General features: G+C 51.1%; 2 protein-coding genes across 3 annotated transcripts in view; both read left to right on the top strand.

Annotated features, from left to right (window-relative positions):
* The first annotated feature begins 1,615 nt into the window (after window positions 1-1,615).
* CFP (complement factor properdin) lies at window positions 1,616-6,993 on the top strand. Its single transcript, XM_069463349.1, has 9 exons — window positions 1,616-1,717; window positions 1,817-1,964; window positions 3,168-3,343; window positions 3,780-3,950; window positions 4,088-4,279; window positions 4,482-4,655; window positions 4,908-5,099; window positions 5,256-5,367; window positions 6,765-6,993. The coding sequence occupies exons 1-9, from the start codon at window positions 1,651-1,653 to the stop codon at window positions 6,928-6,930; spliced, it is 1,398 nt and encodes a 465-aa protein (XP_069319450.1). The 5' UTR covers window positions 1,616-1,650; the 3' UTR covers window positions 6,931-6,993.
* A 4,331-nt stretch (window positions 6,994-11,324) lies between these two features.
* The window catches only part of SYN1 (synapsin I), a 41,999-nt gene continuing 30,746 nt past the window's right edge, over window positions 11,325-22,577 (top strand). For both annotated transcript variants that reach the window (XM_069464393.1, XM_069464394.1), the window contains exon 1: window positions 11,325-11,829. In XM_069464393.1, coding sequence (XP_069320494.1) covers window positions 11,453-11,829 — 377 coding nt within the window. In that variant the 5' untranslated portion in view covers window positions 11,325-11,452. The remainder of the gene's footprint in view (window positions 11,830-22,577) is intronic.

Here is a 22,577-nt window from a genome sequence, read left to right on the forward strand (position 1 = left end):
ATTTCTTTCTATTTTTAGTAGAGACGGGGTCTCGCTCTTGCTCAGGCTGGTCTCGAACTCCTGACCTCGAGCGATCCGCCTCAGCCTCCCAGAGTGCTAGGATTACAGGCGTGAGCCACCACGCCTGGCCCCTTAGGTTCCTTTTTGTTAATTAAAAAACTGCTTTTAAAGTGGGCTCTGGAGTTTTTCTAGGGTTTCTTAAGAAAAGAAAAGAGGCCGGGCGCGGTGGCTCACGCCTGTAATCCTAGCACTCTGGGAGGCCGAGGTGGGCGGATCGTTTGAGCTCAGGAGTTCGAGACCAGCCTGAGCAAAAGCAAGACCCCCATCTCTACTAAAAATAGAAAGAAATTATATGGACAGCTAAAAATATATATAGAAAAAATTAGCTGGGCATGGTGGTGCATGCCTGTAGTCCCAACTACTTGGGAGGCTGAGACAGGAGGATCCCTTGAGCTCAGGAGTTTGAGGTTGCTGTGAGCTAGGCTGACGCCATGGCACTCACTCTAGCCTGGGCAACGAAGTGAGACTCTGTCTCAAAAAAAAAAAGAAAAGAAAAGAAAATAGATTTGAGAGCCACTGGGCTAGAGAGTGACAGGGATGCCAGACAAAAAAAGGTAGCTCAGAAAGGCCTCCTTGGGGCGGCAGGTAGGCAGGTGACATTTATTGTTCATCCTCTCCTTTAGAACGTAAGTCCCTTGAGGGCCAAGATTTTTGTCCTGTTCTCTATGCTGAGAACCACATCTGGCATCCAGTAGGTGCTGAATAAACATGGAATACGTTTATTTAATGAACACGGAGCACCTACTGGATGCCAAGCACTGTTCTAAGAACTTTAAAAAAGCTAAATTCCAATCTCTGCGAGAAAGCCTACCTATGTTGTAAGTGCTGTCTGTGAGCACATTTTACAGATGAGGAAACAGGCTTGGGGAGGGGGGTGTTACCTGCCCGAGGGTTCTCTGATGGAACATGGCCAAGCTGGTTCCCTCCTAACTGTGCCCAGGCTCCTCCCACTTCTCTTTCTCACTTCCCCTGTGCTGAGCAACCCCCCATGCTGACCGCAGGGAAACTAGCTTTCAGGAAAGAGGAGGGTGGAGGTCAAGTCAGGATGGAGGATGAAGCAATTACCTCAATGTCCCTCCACCCCACGAGGAAGGACACACTGAGCACACCACACTCATTTCACCCTTGTTCAACACCCCCATGAGGTTGATCTCGTAAGTGTGCTAGAGATTATGCATTTTACAGATAGGGAAACTGAGGCTCAGAGGTGTAAGTGAACTTGCCCAAGATCACACAGCTAGGAAGTTGCTCCAAACTCCTATGCTCCATTTCCCTCATTGAGAATTTGTCCAAGGGGTGTTGACTGAGCACTGAAAAGTTGCTGGGGGGAGCGTGAGGTGGTGGGGATATGGTGACAAAACAGGATCAAGGGTGAAACGAAATCAGGAGGGAGAGTAGAGGAGGAGGCAGAGGGGATAGGGGAGAAGTCAGAGCTGAAAAGGCCTGCAGGATGCCCTATCCTCTCCCCCCCCCCCGCCCCCCGCCCTTCGCCCTCCCAGTTCCTTTTTCTCTGCTGACTCGAGGAACAGGTCAACCCAGATAAAGCTGGGCTTCTTCCTCTTGGCACGGGGGCAGGAGCCAGTGCTCAACATGACTGCCTGTGCACAAGCCCCTCGGTGGTTGCTGCTGCTGCCGCTGCTCACCCTGCCAGCCACAGGTGAGCAGGTGAGGGCCCCAGCTGGACCCCAGGGGTGCTCAGGCCCACCCCATTCCTGGCCATGCCTCACCCACCCACCCATCCCTGGCCACATTACAGGTTCAGACCCCGTGCTCTGCTTCACCCAGTATGAGGAATCCTCTGGCAAGTGCAAGGGCCTCCTGGGAAGTGTCAAGGTGGAAGACTGCTGTCTCAACGCTGCCTTTGCCTTCCAGAAAGATGGCAGCAAGATCTGTCACACATGCAGGTTAGGGGGAACTTGGGGTGAGGGGAAGGCAAAAATGACTGACTGTGGGATGACCCAGAACTGGCTGTTTTCCTTCTCTGGGATTTCCAAGGGCAGCCCTAAGGCCCTGATCATGACCATAACTCAGGGTTTCTCAACCTTGGCCCTATTAACATTTGGGGCTGGAAAATTCTTTTTTGGGGTAGGGGCATGCTGACCTATGTATTGTGGGACATTTTATAACATTCCTGGCCTTCCACTAGATGCCAGTAACAACTCCCCTCATCAACTGTGACAACCAAAAATGTCTCTAGACATTGCCAAATGTCCCCTGGGGGACAAAATCACCCCTGGTTGAGAAACACTGCCGTAGCTCACATATGTTGACTGCTTCCTGCACTCTGGAAGCGTCGCGGGCAGGCTGCAGCTCAGGTACTTCAGAAGGTAACTCTAGTGTCCTAATTGTGATGACAGCTCATATTTATTGAGTGCTTACTATATACAGACACATTGTGGGAGTGGAAGAGTTTAGGGAATTCTGAGGGCAGCTCCAAGCCCCTAATTATGATGATACTTCACAACCATTGAGCACTTCCTGCATACCAGATGCATTGCAGGGGAGCGGGGCTCAGCTTGAGAATTTCTGAGGGTAGCTCTAGTCTCCTAATCATGATTTCCAGCTTGCATGTATTGAGCCCTTACTGTATTCCAGATCTATTTTCTAATTGCTTATGGTACATTCTGGATATGCTGTGGGGATGGGGAGCTTGGGGATTTTTGAGGGCAGCTCTGGGCTCCTAGTCATGTCACCAGCTCACGTCTAGTAACAGCATACCTGGTGCTAGGCAGGGGGTAGGGGTAGATCTGGGGGATTTCTGAGGAGGCCTCTGAGCTTGTGGGATGATGGCTCCTGTTTGTTAAGCACTTCCTGTTTGCCTGCTACTGTGCAGGGTGGTGACCTGGTGAGTTTGTCACAGCAGCTCCAGGCCCCTAGTCCTTACATTTGCTTACTGCGTCCCTGCTTGTCCTTGGGGGCCTTCCAACTCCAGGTACCTGGTCATGAAGGTAAATGACATTTGTCAAGCCCTTACTGTATGCCCACCTCTTCCCATTCAATCCCCCAACATCCCAGCACCCCCTTGTGTGCCTACTTATACTCCAGAGTCCCGAATGCCATCCTTGACAGCTCGCAGCAGGATGGGACACATGTGCTCTTCTCTACAGGTTCCCACGGTGGTCACCATGGTCCACATGGGCCCCCTGCTCAGTGAAGTGCTCTGAGGGATCCCAGCTGCGGCATCGGCGCTGCGTGGGCCGGGATGGGAACTGCTCTGAGAAGGCAGTACCTGGGACCCTCGAGTGGCAGCTACAGGCCTGTGAGGAGCAGTCATGCTGTCCTGGTGAGGAGGACAGCAAGGCGGGCAAATAATCCCTGCTAACCAGCATCAGGATAATCAGTGCAGGGCCACTGAGGGAAGGCCTATGCTTGATGTTTGTGAGGACCGAAGGAACAGAGTGGTGAGAGGCGAGGTTAGAAAGGTGAGGGGAGCCTGATTCTTAGGGGCCATGATGAGGACATTGCCTTTTAGTCTGAGTGATCTGGATTGTGGGCAGGGGAGAAATATGATCTGACTTGGGTTTGGAGAAGGACAGACTGTATGTGGTGAGGGACCAATATGAAGGCTGCTATGGTCATCCAGGGGAGCAGTGATGGTGGGTCAAGTGTGGTGGCAGAGGATACGAGGACAGGATTAGCTGATGTGGGGCACACAAGGAAGCAAGGAGCCCTGAATGACACCCTACCTCCATCCTATCCCCCTCTCTTCTCTCCCACAGTGATGGGTGGCTGGTCTGACTGGGGACCCTGGAAGCCTTGCTCTGTCACCTGCTCCAAAGGGATCCAGATCCGTGAGAGAGCTTGTAATCGCCCTGCCCCCAAGTGTGGAGGCCACTGCCCAGGAGAGGCACAGGAATCACAGGACTGTGACACCAAGCAAGTCTGCCCCAGTGAGTGAGGGCAGCCACAAGGCACCAATGGGGGCACCCAGGGTGGGTCTGTGGAGTTACAGCAGGGAACTGCCAGGGTGAGAAGACTTCAGCACATATAACCACACTTGCATTCCCCTACCCCAACCCCACCACAGCACATGGGGCCTGGGCCGCCTGGGGCCCCTGGAGCCCCTGCTCAGGCTCCTGCCACGGGGGACCCCACGCACCTATGGAAACACGAAGCCGCACGTGTTCTGCACCTGAGCCCTCCCGGCAGCCTCCTGGGAAGCCCTGCCCAGGGCCAGCCTATGAGCAGCGGGGCTGCACTGGCCTGCCGCCCTGCCCAGGTACGTGGATATGAGGCCTCTGACACTCTGCTAGTGGGGCTCTTGATTCAGGGTACAGATGCTCTGCCATTTCAGGGGGTAGAGTTCCTATACCATGTGACCATGGAGCCCTTCATCTGGGGACAGTCTGCCTCAAGGGTCTAGGGGCAGAGGGGAGGGATTAAGGTGGCCTTTGTGCTCACTCCCTTTCCTCCTCCAACAGTGGCTGGGGGCTGGGGGCCATGGGGTCCTATGATCCCCTGCCCTGTGACCTGTGGCCTGGGCCAGACCTTGGAACAACGGACATGTGATCACCCTGTGCCCCAGCACGGGGGGCCCTTCTGTGCTGGTGAGGCCACCCGGACCCACATCTGCAACACAGCCGTGCCCTGCCCTGGTCAGCACCTCAGGATGCACCATTTCCATGCCTAAGCCCCCCTGCCCATCTCTGTTGCCCAATTCCTGCTGCTTAGGCCTTGTTCCTGTCTCCAATTCCTCCTTTCCTGGCCCTAATGCCTTAGTTCCACCTCTGATCCCCCATTCCCGCATCTGATTGCCCCCACTCCCTCCTAAAGTCCTCATTTCTTCCTCTGAGCCCCCTTGCTGGTTCCCAGCTTTGGTCTGAGCCCCTGTTGCCCTGTCTCTGCAGTGGATGGAGAGTGGGAGGCTTGGGGGCAGTGGAACACCTGCACCCGCCTGAACATAAAGTCCATCAGCTGTAATGAAATCCCGGGCCAGCAGACACGCTTACGGACCTGCAAGGGCCGCAAGTTTAACGGACAGCGATGTGCCGGCCCATACCAGGATATCCGGCACTGCTACAACATCCAGGGCTGCGTCTGTGAGTGCCCCACAGATTACACTGTGAGGGTAGGGCAGCCCATGCAAGGACGAGGGTTTTCCAACTCTGCCATGGACCCCATGTCCCTGCAGCCTCTCTCTCACCTTCCCACTGAGACCTCCAATTCTGACTCTGTGATCCCCACCCCTATTGCAGTGAAAGGCTCATGGTCAGAGTGGAGTACCTGGGGGCTGTGCATGCCTCCATGTGGACCCAAGCCCACCCGTGCCCGCCGTCGACTCTGCACAGCCTTGCTCCCCAAGTACCCGTGAGTGAGGGGGCAGAGTGCCTGGGAGGGTGTCAGGATATCGAAGGCGGGAGAATCGGCTACCCCAGGCAACCAGGGCTTCCACCATTGGGTCTAAGGTGTCTGCCTTGCCAGGAGGTGCCATCTCCCAGCTGCAGGAAGTGGGGCAAAACTAAAGGAGATGATAAAGAAGCTATTGGGGGAGAATTCTTAGCCTCTGTACCCCTCAGTCACTTGCTCAGTCACTCAGCCATTCTCCCATTCCCTCAGTCCTTCATGTGTCATTGACTCTGACCTCTCAGTTGCCCATGGTTTGAGTTGCTCGGTCACTCAGGCCTCCATTCACTTACTCACCCCTGCAAGTTGCCTACATCTCCGTTTACTCACTTGCCATCTCACTGCCCCAAGGCACTCCACAGCCTTTTCAGCAACAGTTGTAGACATACAGAACCCAGATCCCATGAATCCCCCAAGGGACCTAGCAGGGACCTGACACAAGGCATGTGAAGAGCGACTGGTGTGTGGAAAAGAGACTGCCACCTCAGCCTAGGTCCAGGAAGCTGATCAGGACTCCTAGGGCATGTAGGGGTCAGGAAAGGAATCCCTGGCATCAAGACTTTGATCAGAATCCTGGACACAAGTGATTGGCCACCAAAAGTGTTTCCCAGTGACAGAGTGGCCTAGGTATTAGAGGAGGTTCAAATACCCCTTCTTTCATTCCACATACATCAAGCTACCAGATTAAGTGCACTGTCCCCAGATCGTGGAAGGCCTGCCATCTGGGAAGGGATCTCTCAGCTATAGGGTTTAGAGTAGGTCCTGAAGAGGGGTTAGAGGCGCAAAGGACTTGAATGAGTGAGAGACTGAATGGGGAAGGACTAATTGAGAGAATTGGGGTGAGAGTGAATGGAGGGCTTGCCTAGTGGGAGAAAGAACCCAGGCAAAGACCTTTCTGAGCATGAGACTGAGTTTGGATAAAGTAAAGGAGAGAGAGAGCGATACTGGCGTGGGGCAGGGATTAGGTCCAACAATAAGGCCTTGAATGTCAGGACAAGGCACTTGAGTTTTTTGCTGGGGGCAGTGGGGAGAGATATAAATGGTTTAGGAGGTAAGAAAAGGTAGCTCATGTCAAGAAACAATCACCAGCATTTATTGAGCACTTACTGTGTGTCAGGCACTGCTCTGAGCACTTTACCTGAATTAACTTATTTATCCTTACTCATCCCCATGAGGTGGGTATTAATAGTATTCCTATTATTCTCATTTTGCAGACAAGGGAAACTGAGGCTTGGGGAAGGTAAATTCCCCAATATCTCACAGTTAAAAAGTAGTGTTGAGCACAAGTAGGCACCCAAGAGTCTGTCGAATGCATTCTTGCCTTCCCTAAGTTTCTCCCCTTCATTTCCTCAATGCCCCAGGCCCACCGTTTCCGTGGTAGAAGGTCAGGGTGAGAAGAACGTGACCTTCTGGGGGACACCACGGACACTGTGCGACGCGCTGCAGGGGCAGAGACTGGTGGTGGAGGAGAATCGGCCATGCCTACATGTGCCTGCCTGCAAAGACCCTGAGGACGAGAAGCTCTAACGCCTCTCCCTTCCACTCTGACCCTCTGAACTCCCAAACCTCAATAAACCAGCCTCTTCGGGCTCTTCTAAGATTCCTTAAAGGGGGAAAAGCAACCTATCCCCTTCCCAAGAAGTGGGGGCAATAGCATCCTCTCGGGCAAAGGGCACAGCACAGGCAAAGTCGCAGCGGCCTGTGTGGAAAAACAGTATTTCCACTGTGGCCGCAGTTTGGCGGGAGGGGAGGTAAGTGTCCAGCCTCAGCGCCGCTTCTGTGACCCCAGTGTCTGGGCCCCCGACCCCGCTAGTGCCTTGGGGCCGCCCGGCACGTCCCTCTGCAGAGCTCCGCGGTACAGGTTTCCTGATTGGCTACTCATCCCGGCAGGCACTTCTTGATTGGCCGGTGTGCTTGTTGCCCTCTCCCCGCCTCCTGAAGCTCCCAAGGTTCCCACCCGCCCGAGTCTCTCTGCTGGCGGATTCCGCGTCAGTAGACCGTGAAAGGCAGCAGAGGCGTGGCCGGGGTTGGCGCCCTGCCGCGCGAGCACCTGCACCCACCCACTCCCCAGCAGCCTGGCTCCAACGCCGCAATTACCGGCGACAAATAGCTCGGCGAGGCGGGAGGCGGGTAGAGGAAGTGCCTATGATATGCTCTGAGCTGGGGCTGGGGCAAAAAGAAGCATCTGCCCGGAGGAGCCCCCAAAACAAACCCAGACATATATTGCTCTAGCACTTGTTCGTTCATTCAACACTTATTAGCGTTTACTGTATACTAAAGCTAAGTCTGGGCATCTGGGGTGGAGGAGGGCTGGTAGAAGGAGAGGACATCTGAGCGAGGGAACAGACTCAGAATAGTTATTCCTTTCATTTGAACATCTATTCGACACTTAACGCCTACTGTATACTAACAATAGTGCTGGACATCATGGGGGATAGGGAAGAAGAGGAATCAGAATGGTATGTGTCTCCACAGTGAAGGAGACAAACCCAGATCCAGTGCTCTTAGCATTTGCTCATTCATTTACCACTTACTGAATGCCAGGCCCCTTGTAAGGAGACGCATTATAAGAATCATCATCATAATTGTGGTAATAGCTAATACTTAGAAAACACTGCGTGCCTAGTAGTGTCTTAAGGCTTTCCATAGCATGAACTCCTTTAATCTGCAACCAACCTATTTGGGTCAGTATTATTATCCCGATTTTACAAAGGAGGAAACAGGCACAGAAAGGTAGGAGGCTGGACATTTTTGAAGCACCATGGATTATGGTGAGGCAGAAGCAGAGTTCAGGACTTCGCGCTTTGGTGTAGGGGACCCCTCTATGTGGGAAGGTTCTGGTGGGAGGTTTGTGACACCTGAAGTCGGCTGGTGGACTCACTTGACTTCTCCGGGTCCCTTTCCCTTTATGTAAAATGGGCCAGTTGATGGATGGATGAGTACTTGGTCATCTTGGGAGGACTGAGTAGTACGGGGTTCTAGTTACTACTACAGGGTATAAGAGGTATGTGTTTACAAGAAAGTACAGCTGTGTGTGTGCATTATGAGGTGCATACGTACCCTTGTGTGTGTGATATGCAGAACTGTGGGGCTGTGCAAGAATTAAGGATGTATTGAATGTATGTGGAGTGTGTGTGAGGTTACAACTGTGTGTGTGCCATGACAGTGTGTGAGTCATATGTGTGTCTGTGCACATGCATATTAAGGTGGCATGGATATGTATTTGTGTGTTATAGGCATGGGTACAATACTGAATGTGAGCGTGTATGTGTGTGTGAGAGTTGTTGCTCACCAATGCACAACAAAATCATTCTTGGAGCCTCTTTTGTACACCCATTCCTGGTGAAGAAGACGGAGACGGTGTGGAGGAGTCTTACCTCTGCCTAGGCGAGTTGAGACACTCCTAGAAGAAATCTTCATTCCCCTATAAAACAATCCACAAAAAATTAATTTCTGGAAATTGAGCCACCTGGAAAAAGGGAATGGTGTTGGGAGCCACAAGTACTAGGAGCCTGGGAACAGAAAGAGGCACAGTCTGGATCAGATTTCTGAGGAACACGAATTCAGGCCCAGAGTAGCCAGAAAGACCTGCAGCTCCTCCTGTCCCTCAGAGAGGGTACCACGCCCTGCACAGCTTGTTTACTTCTGTTAATGAGCAAAAAACTAAAGAGCACATACTTCAAAATGTTGGAAAATATCTCATTTGTGGGGAGTCCCCATTTGGAATGCCAGAGAGGGCATCCTGGAGGGAGGGGAAGGAATGGCCCAAACAAAAGCCTGGAGGTGAGACAGAAGCTGGCTGGGTTGGAGGAGGGAGTAGAGGATGGTTGGGGAAGTTTTTAACTTGGGGATTATGGGAGCCTAGAGAAAGAGATGGAATATGAGACCTGGAGATGGGGAGCTTCCTGGATACAGTGGCCAAAGGCAGCCCTTGAGAGAGGGAGGGAGAGGCCATCCCTGGCAGAAGTTACAGCACATGCAAAGATACAGAGGTTGCCCCTCCACAAGCTCTCTCCTTAGAGGTGAGTCAGAGGTATACCCTTTTTACACATGAGGAAACCAAATCTCAGAGGGATTAAGTCACTTTCCCAAGGGTATGGGGGAGGCCCGATTTGAACCCAGGCACTGTGACTCCAGACCCCACACTATTACTGCCTCCTTTAAACTAGCCAACGATCTCATGAATGAAGAATGAATAAGTGGATGATTCATCTGAAAATCCTGCAAGCAAAAGAGACCCTCTACTTCTTGCTAATCTTCTGCCACCTCACCTGGTCCACCATCATCACTCATTATGGCCAGTGTCCTACCCAATCTGGCCCCTGCTAACCTCTGACCCCATCTCCTACACAAGCCCCTCACTTTGTTCCAGCCACACTGGCATTGGCTGTTCTCTCTTCCTGGCACATTCTTAAAAGAAAAAAAATATGTATGGATCACAAAGTGAACATAACCCTTTGGGAATGAATTGGAGTTCTCAGATTCCCTCATCTGTAAAATGGAAATTATATTATCCACCCTATAGGATTGTTGTGAAGGTTGGATGCAATGATGCATGTAAACAGCTTAGCTAAATGTTGGTTACAATCAGCCAACAAATGATTATTTATGAGTTTGTGCTTTTATTGTCATCAGGATCTTATAGGTTTAACAGGATGGCTTCCTCATCCCACCTTTGCCTGGACTACCTCATTTGCTCATGTGTAAACACTGTTTGGCACCTACTGTATATGCACCCTGCGATGGGCCTGCCTCTGTCTGTGGAAAGTTCTAAGGTGCAGGGGAAGAAATCTATGGGCATTGATGACACCAGGTGGTTATTGTGGGTTTTGGCTATGTCCAGAGCAAAGGAATGGGGGCATATACACCAAGTGTGTTGTGGTTAGTGGGGGGGATAGACATGCATCAGGGTTAGAGCTGCAGGGAATGTGTATTGCAGATCTGTGTTTTTCCATGATCATCTGTGAGTACGTGTTTTGTCTGGGTGTGCATGCTCATGTGAGTTTCCCTGGATCTGTGTGTGTCAGTGTGTTGTCTGTGTGTGTGTCTGTATAAGTGTATGCATGCCCATGTGTGTTACCCTGGACTTGCATGTCTGTATATACACCTAGACTGTTGTCTGTTTTCTGTCTGTACATGTCCCTATGTGTTTCCTTATTTTTGTGTGCGTGTGTGTATATGTATCTCCGTGTGTGTCATTCCCTGTGTGCCTGCAGCCCCCCCCGCTCCCCCGCCCTCCAACACCCTGGGCAAAAGTGTGTACACCGCTCAAGTGTCCACCTCCGCTCGTCTGATGGTGTCTATGCCGCCCCCACTCTCTGCCTAGCTGAGCCTGTGTGGACGTAGGAGACTGATTTCCCCGCGGGCACTGCGTATGACCCCACCCCTCGCTGCGAGGAGGTTACTTCTCTAGTTTTGTGTCTCTGAGTGTGCTTCCACCCCCAACCCCACCTCCAAATGCCTTCTGCGGTGAATATCAACACTGGAAACCGAGCGTCTGCGGAGGGCCCCGTGTATGGGTGCGAGTGGGTATGAGGACCTGGATGAGGCGGGCTGGTGGGCGGCCTGCCTGACTACCGACCCTGACCCTCCGGAAAAGCACCCCACCCCCACTCCCCAAATTGCGCATCCCCTATCAGAGGGGGGGAGGAGAACCAGGATGCGGCGTGGCGCGTGCGCACTTCCAGCTTCAGCACCGCGGACAGCGCCTTCGCCCCCGCCTGCCGGCGCGCGCCACCGCCGCCCCAGCACTGAAGGCGCGCTGACGTCACTGACCGTTCCTCCGCAGACTCCCCTTCCTGGCCGCCTTGGTCGCGTCCGCGCTGCCGCCGGCCCAGCCGGACTGCACCACGCGAGGCGCGAGATAGGGGGGTACGGGCGCGACCATCCGCGCTGCGGCGGCGGCGACCAAACGCTGCCTCAGTCTGCGGCGGGCAGCGGAGGAGTCGCGTCGTGCCTGAGAGCGCGGCTGTGCTCCTGGGCCCCGCGCGGTCCGCCCCCGCGGCTCTGGCCAGACTGCCCCTAGGACCCCCTGCCCCAAGCCGCAGCCATGAACTACCTGCGGCGCCGCCTGTCAGACAGCAACTTTATGGCCAATCTGCCGAATGGGTACATGACAGACCTGCAGCGCCCGCAGCCGCCCCCGCCGCCGCCCGCTGCCCCCAGTCCCGGAGCCACGCCCGGTCCCGCGACCGCCACTGCCGACAGGTCCTCTGCGGCCGCCCCCGTGGCCTCTCCAGCTGCCCCTAGCCCCGGATCCTCAGGGGGTGGTGGCTTCTTCTCGTCTCTGTCCAACGCGGTCAAGCAGACTACGGCGGCCGCGGCCGCCACCTTCAGCGAGCAGGTGGGCGGCGGCTCTGGGGGCGCAGGCCGCGGGGGCGCCGCCGCCAGGGTGCTGCTGGTCATCGACGAACCGCACACCGACTGGTAAGCCACTGCCGCGGATGTCTCCCCGCAGGCCTGGGCCCCCAGATCGTTTGGCGGCGAATGAGCAATTATCGAGCGCCGTTTGTGTGCCTGGCACCTGGCCCTCTCACCCAAATCCTTTTCCTTTAAATTATTATGCTGGGCGCTTCCTGTGTGCCCCACCCTTGTCCCCCCAACAAACCTTCTCGATGGATACAGGGAACGGTTATTGGGCATCTGCTGTGTGCCTCTTCCCCAGACCCCCTCTCCAAAAGCTTTCGGCTTCAATATATCCTGTGATCCGAATGTGCCCTGCCTACCCCCTCAACCCTCACCCCAAAGACCTGGTCCTCTGATGGATCTTGTGAGCACTTATCGAATACCTGCTATATGCCACATCCAAGAGCCCTTCCCCAAGACCTTTGGCTTCAATGAGTTTTGTGCGCATTTTTTGACAGCCTGACGTGTGTCCTGTTCTCCTCAGCCCTTGCCCTAAGGCCTTCTCTCTAATGGATCTTGTGAGCATGTATCCAGTCAGTGCTATGCGTCCCGCTCCAGTCCCCTCCTCAAAGACCTTTTAAACTATTCAGTAAACATTGGTTGAGTGCCGGCTGTGTATCCCACCCCAGCTTCTCGCCAAAAGCTTTGCCTTTAATGGATCTCGTGATTGAATGGCTCCTTGATTGAATGCCTTCTGTGTGCCTCAACTCCAGGCCCTCTCTCCGAGGACCTTTTTCTCCAAAGGATCTAGGAAGCATTTATTAAGTGCCTGATATGTGCCCTATCCCCAAGCCCCTTCTCAAGCAAATCATTTTCCTCCAATGAGTTCCGTGAGCATTTTTGAGCCTTCTGTGTGTGACTCATCAGCAGCAGCCTCTCCTCAAAGACCTTTTCCTACAGTGGATCTAGAAAGCATTTATTAAGTGCCTCCTGTATCCTGTTCTCAAGCTACTTCTTAAAAGACGTTTCCTTTGGTCAATCTATCTAGCATTTATCAACTGCCTACAGTGTGAGCCTTCTCTAAAGGTTCTTTCCTCCAATATTTTCAGTAAGCATGTATTGAGTGCCTGCTGTATACCTCACCCCAAACCCTTTTCTCAATGCCTTTTCCTCCAGTGGCTTCAGTCTGCATGTATTGAGCACTTTCTGCATGACCCAACCTTAGACCTCTCCACAAAGGCCTGTGCCTCCGGTTAGTCCAGTGCTCAGATATCTTAACATTTGCTGTGTGCACCATTTCACTCTTTCCAAAGATCTTTTCTTTTAAATACTCCTTGGAGTACATATGGAGCACCTACTGTGTGCCTGATTCTGTGCCTTCTCCACAAAAGCTTTTCCTCCCGTGGATGAAGAGTCAAGCTTACATAGATCAAGTATCTGCATCCTCATTTCCCCTCCCTGAAGGACTTTTACTGCAAGGATCCAGTAAGCATTTATCAAGTGATTGTATGCCCATCCCTAGCCCCCCTCCCCAAAGGCCTTTTATTTTAACGAATCCAGTGAGCATTTATTCCTTGTCTGCCAAGTTGCTCCATTCTAATTACCTTCCCCTAAAGACCTTTCCCTCCAGTGGCTCCCATGAGCATTTATGGCATGCCTTCTGTGTGTTCCATGTATGCACACCTCCTCCCCAGAGTCCCTTTCTTCCAGCGGATGCAGTGAGCACATGTACATTGCCTGTTATATGCGGGGAGTACATTCCCCTTCATTGCCCCTAAGAGAACCTTCCCCAATCACAAGGCCTCGCCCCAAGATCCTTTCCTTTGATAAATCCAGAGCCCAATTTATAAAGGTTACCCTTTTCTCACACCCTTCAGTCCCCCTAGGATTCCTTCTCCCAACCTTAAGTCTATACTCCAAAGGGCCTTTAGTCTATTTAAGCTGGTAAACAACTTCCTCTTTCCATGTCTCTGGAAGTTCCTGCCGCTGCCTCAAGAGCTCTCTCTCTCCAGGGGTCTACTTCATCCTAAATTTGTCAGTACCAGCTATTTCCTGCTTAGATTACCCATCCCCCCCCCCCGCCATAGGGGCCCTTACCCAGCAGCCTTTTTCTCTATTCAGAACCATTTATTCATTCTATAGATATTTATTGCATACTTTGTATGCGTCCGAGTGTGGGAGGCATTTATTAAACACCACTATATACTAGGAAGAACCCTCCTTCAGCTTCCCTTCCTGCTAATCCCAACCACCAGCTGGCCTCACTATACCTTTTCCTCTATTCAACCCCACAAACATTTAATGAGCACTTATTGTATACTACTAAGAACCCTGCATCCAATGCCTCTTCTCCCCATTGGTAGTCCTAATTCCCCCTTCAACAGTCTCCATCCTGCCTTTCACACTACATAATCCTGAAAGCTCATAACGTGCACTGTTTTCCATTTATTCTGGGTAGGCCCCTTCCCCCACTTAGTAGCCATCTTCCCAGCTGCCCTTTCCTCTCCCAATTAATCCAGAAAGCACTTATTAATCTCTTACTGTATTCTGTTCTCATCCCTGCAGCAGGCTTCTCCGCTCTTTTCTCCATCAATCCGTAAAGCACTTATTGAGCACATGCTATAATTCCTTCACCAACATCCACTCACCAAGGTGCTATCTTCCTGGATAAATTTGCTCCATTGAAGTCAACAAACGTTAATGAGGCCCCTGCTGGATATTGGTAACCACCCTCCTTTACACTTCCCTTCTCCACTCCAACCCTCCAGGCAGATTCTTTCCTGCTTTTTCCTTCATTCCATCAAGAATTTATTATCTACTCAATACTGACAAGTCCCTTCCCCTCCCCATAACTGCAACTGCAGTGTTTTCCATTTTTCTTCTCATCTGTCTGGCAAGCATTTATTGAGCACCTGCTGAATTCAGTGAAAGATCCATCCCTTCTGCACCCCAGAAGCCCCCCTTTATCCCAGCAGCCCCTCCAGTCTTTTCCTCCAGTCAATCTAGCATATATTTATTTAGTGTCTACTACATGTGGGGTGGGGTGGACAAAGGGAGAGAGCCTGTGTACACCACGTGCAGCATGAGGAGCAGAGACCTGCTTCACCAACTTGCAGACCTTCAGAACCACGCAGGCTTTAGGGATTTCAGCCTGGAATGGAGGAGGAGTTGTGCAAAGTCTGTAATGCAACCTACACCTAAGTACGGCCTGACAGCTTTCCGAGCAAACCTCACCACTCTCATTCCTTCTTAGATCTCGAGCCCTCCATGGTTTAAAGTTGTAAACTCTGAGTTGAGACTTATCTCCCCTTTTAGAGCTAATTTAGTCCGGTGTTTTTCAAACTGTGGGTCACCTATTGGCTTATGACCGGCATTTCACTTTCTTCATGAAGTTGGATAAATAAAAATATAAAATAGCAATATTTGCACATAGTAAGTGGAGTCATTGTTTAACAAAACTGTTATTCCAATAAAATATACAATCTGTAATGTATATTATACATGGCATATACTCTATAATACATGTGTTCTGTTATGGCTTTATAGTATATAATATATCTATATGTATATGTTTTTCTTCATGAAATGGAATAAAATAGAATAGGAAATATCAGACTACATTGCACATAGTAAAGGTAATTATTTACTGAAATTTTCTTTCCAATATGTATGTATACATTCTAGATGTATATGCACATAATATGTAATATACAACATTTTATATGTTACATATTATAAAAGACATATTCTATATTCTCATATTTGTTGTATAACATCTTATATAATACATATTACATACATAGGATGGGTTATATACATATGTATATAGTGGGTTATATAAACTATATTTCTTATTGTGGCTTCTTTTTTTAGGTAGATTTCCCTGGAAGGAGACCCTGAGACTGAGATTTGTGTGCAGGAGATTTATTGGGGAGAGTTCTTGGAAACAACACCTGTTGGGGAGGTGATGTGGAAAGGAGGATTGGGCAGAGGGAAAAGTTGAGCTGTGATGCAACCACAGCAGAGGCCTCAGCCAGTCCTCTTGGAAGTTCTGGTGCTGGGATGGCTCTTTAGGGTTGTCCCAGTTGAGGAGGCCGCCAGGCTTTGGTATTTCTGCATCAGTCATTGGCTGTCGGCTGGCCCCTGGGAGGAGGCATAGCCCTGGGTGAGGCAAATCCCGGCTGCAGAGGCCAATGCCCAGGGAGGGACATGCCTGTGAGGTGTCAGCGGCAGATGTCCTAGAAGCTGGGGGCTAGATGTAAAGGCCTGAAGTGGCGAGGTAAGGATCTGGGAGGAGCATATAGTCCTCCCTTCGTGCTGCTCAGATCCACTTGCTTCTCATAGCAAATTCACCCCTTCATGGAACAGCATTTCCAGAATTCTAACATCTTGTTTTCTGGGGGAAACTTGAAAGGGCAGAGTAGTGGGATGAAGCAGAGCCTCTGCTGCTGCAGTTGATTTCAAGGCCATAAATGATGTTCATTGTCTCCTTCCCCTGTCATACATTCCAGATTCCCCTCACCCCCAGCTAGCACCTCTCTTGGTCTCAGTGGCTCACCTCATCCTTGAGGGATCATTCAGCCTTTAGTCCCCATGCCCTTTTCAGGCTGTGGCTGCTGTGCAGACCCCCACACTATCCGCTTACTGTCAAAGGTGAGCAAGGAATACCAGCAGATGCCCAGGTGGATCACCCGGGTGCCAAACATACTCCTCCCTACCCTCACTGTGTGCCAGCAGCTCTACCTCCTCCTGATGACCCAGGTCATCCATGTCCCCTGCCAAGACAGTGACTCCTCTTCATGTCCCTCAACATGAGAAACCTGAAGTGCCCAGATGGCAATCATAGCTTAGCGTTTAATGGAATTCTTGCTGTGTCCCCTGGTAGCAGTGTTCCCCCTTAAAGAACCAGGACCTCTAACCTTGCAAAGCCCTGAGGGAACAGGAAGCATAAATTCCAAAAATGGATCACTGGGATTGCTGGTAAGCTGGGCCACTCCTACTTTAACCTCTGTGTCCCCAGACCCATGTATTCTACCTGTTAGGAACACGGTACCTGCAATGGTCATTGATTTAGGGTTTACACTGTGTTTTTAAGGATGGTGCCCATTCTTGCATGTTATCACCTCCAAGCTGGGGTCTTAGCTATGGCTGCAACAAATTGCTCCATCAGGCCAGCAGCTTCTGGGCAGTATGGTATGTAATGCCATCAGTCAATTCCATGGTCATGGGCCCACTTTCGCACCTCCTTTACTTTGCTGTAAAGTGCGTCTTCTGGTTTGAGGCAGTGTTATGCGGGGTCCCATGCTGGTGGATCAAACATTGTGTAAGCCCTTTGACAGTGATGATGGCTAAGGTCCTGCATTTAGAAAAGGCAAACCCATATGTGGAATATTCTAGTCAAAATAGATCACTACTCTTTGCAGGGTGAAAGGGGCCCAATGTAGTCAGCATGCTGCCAGGGGGTTGGTTGGTCTTCTTGAGGGATGGTGTCATATCAGGGATTCAGTGCTGATCTCTGTTGCTGACAGGTTGGACATTCAGTAATGTCCAGCTTCTCTCTCTGCTGCAATTGCCACTTCATTCATGTGTCCATCTGCTAGCACTGTGGTGGCTAGTCAGAGAGTCTGGCTGACATCATCCGGCTGACTCATCCTGTCTACCTGGTTGCCTGTGCCATTTCCATGGTGAATAATGTCTGGTTGGTGTTAACACACAATACAGAGACCTTCACTCCTCACTTTTTGCCCACTCCTGTATGTCCACCTCTATTTCTGTATCCCAGCCTTTCCTGTCCTGCTCTTCCAATCTTCTAGGCCCCTGACCACCCAGCCAAGCCATTCACCACTGCCCATAAGTGAAAAAAAAATATATATATATATATACACATATATATTCTAATCTTTTTTTTTTTTTTTTTTTTTTTGAGACAGAGTCTCACTTTGTTGTCCAGGCTAGAGTGAGTGCCGTGGCGTCAGCCTAGCTCACAGCAACCTCAAACTCCTGGGCTCGAGCGATCCTCCTGCCTCAGCCTCCCGAGTAGCTGGGACTACAGGCATGCGCCACTATGCCCGGCTAATTTTTCTATATATATATTTTTAGTTGTCCATATAATTTTTTTCTATTTTTAGTAGAGACGGGGTCTCGCTCTTGCTCAGGCTGGTCTCGAACTCCTGACCTTGAGCGATCCACCCGCCTCGGCCTCCCAGAGTGCTAGGATTACAGGCGTGAGCCACTGCGCCCGGCCTATTCTAATCTTAAACCACTCCTTTCAACACAAAGTAGATGGTCAGGTGCACAGTCCGAAGCTCTGCCCACCAGGAGCTCTGCCACTGTCTTTCAAGGTCATCCCGAGTGGGGCTATAGTGCAGCCAGTGGCCACCTTTTGGCTTCCATCCACATACCAAGACCAGCCATTTGTAAACAAGCTTAGGCTTTTTCCTCTTTCCCCAGCTCATTGTAGCGAGCCCCCTTAGCTCAGTGACAGGCACTAACTAGCAAAACAGTGGTGGATGACATGGGGATCTGCGTTAGCTGCTCGTGCACCTTGCTCGGTCCTGCTTGGGCTCAATCCTGTCTGCTGGGCCTGTCTGACTTTATTACTTGTTGGATCTGGCAGGACCCAGCTCATAATGAGAGATTCTGGATGCGTGGTCACTTGGTGCCCCATGATCAAGCATTCTGTCTCTGTCAGGCCCCAGTACTGCAGTGGAATTTGTTTCTCAAAAGGCGTATGATTCTCTGCTGCAAATGGCATGGCCTTGCTCCAGAACTCTGAGAGCCTCCCACTCAGGCTTCCCATAAGCTCCACATGGCATCTTTCCCCACTGCTGACACCTCTAGTATCATAGGATCTGCCAGATCATATGGCCTAAGTGGCAGGACTGCTTGTACCACACAGACTGGACCTGCTACTGAGCCGTTTTCTGCTCTGGTCCCCACTCAAAGCTGGTAGCTTTACATGTCACCTAGAATTTGGGTTACAGCAGCATCTCCAGGTGTGGAATACGCTGCCGCCAGAACGTGAAAAGGCCTACCGGGTGGTGTGCTTTCTCTTCACGGCGGAAGGTGTGAGATGCCGCACTGTGCCTTATTCTTTGGAGGGGCTGTTGTGGCATATCCTGGACCACTGGATTCCTAAAAATGTTGCTAATGTGGCAGGCCCGTGAGTCTTTGTAGGGTTTATCTCCCACCATCTGGAGTGCATGTGTCTTCTCAAGGCAATGTGTTAATCATCTCTGGCTCGTCTTGCACAATCAGTCTGATGTAATTGATACAGTGGTCCAGTGTGATATTCCGTGGGATGTCCAGATGGCCCAGGTTCCTTTAGACTATATGATGACGCAGACTGAGAGAGTTAATGTAGCCCTATGGCAAGACCATCGACAAATATTATTGTCAGTCCCATGTGAGTGTGAACTGTTTCTAATCCCCTTTTCTAATCAGAATAGAAAAGAATGCATTCGCCAAATCAGTGGCTGCCTGCCATACCTGAGGTCATAGTAATCTGCTCTGGCAATGATGATAGCATGTCTAGCATGGCAGGAGCAGTCAAGGGTACTACTTGGATGTGCTTGCAGGAGTTTATGAGCATTCTCTAGGATCCGCCCAGCCTCTGCAGAGCGCAAACTGCTTAATTCAGTGGAGATAAAGTGGGCCCCACACCCCTGCATCCTATAGATCCTGCCACCATTCCTCCTAGGATGCACACGATATTGGTTTTGATTTACTGTTTGAATTGGAGCACAGGGGTGAATGCCGTTTCAGACACTTCCATTTGGACTTCCCTACTACAATGGCTCTTATCCCACAGGCTAAGGAAGCCACGCAGGGGTTCTAACAACTACCAAGTATGTCTCTCCAATTATGCATTTGCGAACTGGGGAAGTGACCACTGGATGGGTCTCTGAACCCAGTGGACATACTGTGAGCGGGACCTGGGCCAGGATTTCATTTATTACCTTTCTGCTACCGTGCTTCTCAACATGGCTGGTGTCACTGTCACCTGCAGATTTCTTATTGATTTCATAAGTTGGGTGTATCCTGTGCACTCTCTCATGGAACATAGGCAGCTGGTGAGTTTTTCAGACTTAAGTAGTATATCTATTTTAACATGTCTGCTTTGAGCCCTTTGATCTTTCCTTCCACTGTCTGCCGTGGAAGTTCTGGCATTTCTGCTTCACTTGGTGTGGGCCGTTGTTTTCTCCAAGCTTCCAAGAGTCATGCTAGCAGTATGTTAGTAACATCTCCTACGATCCTTTTCAGGCTTTTAATTTCTGCATCCTGGAAGAGTGCTCCAGCCTCCTGTTCCACTCCCGTGAACCGTTGTCCTCAGGATCCAGTCCCATGAGTACTTCCCCAGCTCCTGCAGATACAGATTAGCCAGATTCTTCAGCTTCTACCTACCATTTCTCTCCTTCCTTTGCAAACCTAGACTCTCTCCAGTAAGGTTGCTCTGGGATTTGGCCCGAATTTCTGGTCTGGTTTCCAGGAGGGGAGGTAGGCATAGATTCTGAGAGGGGCAGGCATCGTCTTATAAGGCACCTGCTTCATTCGAGGCCTCTGCTGTATCTTCAAGCAGAGAGAAAGTCGATATTCTTCTAACAAGGGAGAGTGGTCTACTTCTGCAGCCCCAGTGGGTTCAGGTGAGTCTGTAAGTTCAAGGTGTTTAACTGCATCTGTCCAGATATCCCCATCCCAAGCCGCAGGGTTCCACTCCTGTCCTATTAGGGCCCTGAGCATGGCACAGGAGACGTGCTGGGCCTGAGAATTCAACGTTCTCTGAAGCTCCACCGCACTTACAATTCATCCTGAGCCTGGTCCTCCTTGCTGTCTGCCCTCTGGCTACAGATCAGAGTTTTCTTAAATGCAGCCGGGGAGCTCCTCTGCCTTTCACAGTTTGCCTTGAATTGATGATCATTCACCCTGAGTGTGTCAGATCTTTCTTCAGCTACTCAATGGCATTTAGGGACTAGTCACCCAAGTCTGGTTACCATTTCCCTCACACCTGATCCCTCACACATTCCCTCACAATGTGCCAGGGACATTTCATCAGCCAGTACCTTCCCTTCCACCAGAAACCCATCGCAGCCACCATCAGGAAAAGGCACTGCTGCTCCCAAACCTCAGGGGCCTGCGCTGTACTCTCCCATGGGAGAGGAGAAGCTGCACACAGCATCTTTTCCCATTGCTGACACCTCTAATGTCATAGGATCTGCCAGCTCATATATATGGCCCAAGTGGCATCCTGCTTGCACCACAGCCTGGGCCTGCCGCAGAGCCCTTTGCATTGCTCCCGTACATCAGGAGTTGTCTGTGCCCCACCTCTCACCACTGGAGGATCCTCACTGCCATCTGGCTACTGGGTGACCCAGCTCCAGAACTGCATTAGCGTCTTTGTAGGCTGACTTCTGGGGCCCACTGTTTCAGGTTGGGTTCCCTGGAAACAGACTTTGAGGCAGAGATTTGCATGCAGGAGGAGTATTGGGGATGCCTTTGGGCTCAGCGCCTGTGAGGAGGGTAGGGGTGAGCGGAGGGAGAGGCTGGTCCACCATGTGGTTGCATCAGAGGCCTCAGCTGATTCTCGGGGGATCTCTGGAACTGAGATGGTCCTTCAGAGCCGGCCAGGATTGAGGCGAGCAGGCCTTTCTGCCCCCTCAGAGACCAGATATAAGCCACAGGCTGCCCTCATAAAGTGGGTGTGACCTCGGCCAAGGCAGTTCCCTGTGACAGATGACAGTTCTCACTGGGGGGACAACCATGAGCTGTCAACAGCTGATATTCAAGGTACCTTGACCCTGAAGAGGAGGCCTGAGCAGAACACCACAGTATCTACTACACTTATGGGCAGAAAAATTTTAAAAACAGTGATACACACTTATCATCCTCACAAATCAGTTTATAGATGAAAAATGTACAGATCAGTGAGAGATTCTCTTCTGACACTTGTGAGGGGACAGTGTCAGTGATGGGGTATGTGTGTGTGTGTGTGTGTGTGAGAGAGAGAGAGAGAGAGAGATAGAGAGAGACAGACAGACAGACAGAGACAGAGAGGAAAAGGAAATAGCTGAACTTGGGGTCTCTTGCATATGTCAGTCAAGTCACCCTTTGCGTGGTGTGGATGTGTCAGAGCCCCCGAGTTGTGTGCATGTCAGTGACCAGTGACACTGGGAGTGTCTCATCCCCTCATCCCCCTTCCATGAGAAACATGACTGGGGCTGAGATTCCATCTGTGGAGAAGCCTGTCAAGTAGAAATCCCGGGCCTGGAGGAGGAGGTCACCAGAAACCAAGCCCAGTTGGAGATGAGCCTGGGGACAATGACATAGCAGTTCGTGAGCAGTTCGTGAGCAATTCGTGATGTGCCTACTGCTGCTCCTACTCCTCTTCCCTCTTGTGGCTTCCCCTCATCCTCAGCTGCACTCCTCCCCACCCCCCATCATTGCGAGCGACTCTGGCTTCTTTAGAGCCTCCCCAGCCTGCACCCCTCAATCCGCTCCTCCTTTTAGGATGCAGCCGCCCACCCTCGGCTATGTCCCTCACAGCTCTCAACCACGCGTGGTGATGAATGTGCTCCTCCTTGGGGAAGGGCCAAAGAGCAGAGAGATGCTTCAGGCCACACAAACAGACACAAGCACTGAGACAGACACAGGCACACCTCATAGACACGTATTTTCCAAGGTTCTTTGCCACTTACGGACCTCCTTGCAATTTCAAAGTATGTTCTAATTTACATAGCACTACTCGTTTTGCAAAGCTTTTCAAAAACATTTACAACAGCAGTGTGAGGAGCAAACTATACTTTGGGAAATGCCTGCTCTCTGTGGTTCAAGGA

Source organism: Eulemur rufifrons, chromosome 30 (genome assembly GCF_041146395.1).
Source record: "Eulemur rufifrons isolate Redbay chromosome 30, OSU_ERuf_1, whole genome shotgun sequence".
Taxonomy (NCBI): domain Eukaryota; kingdom Metazoa; phylum Chordata; class Mammalia; order Primates; family Lemuridae; genus Eulemur; species Eulemur rufifrons.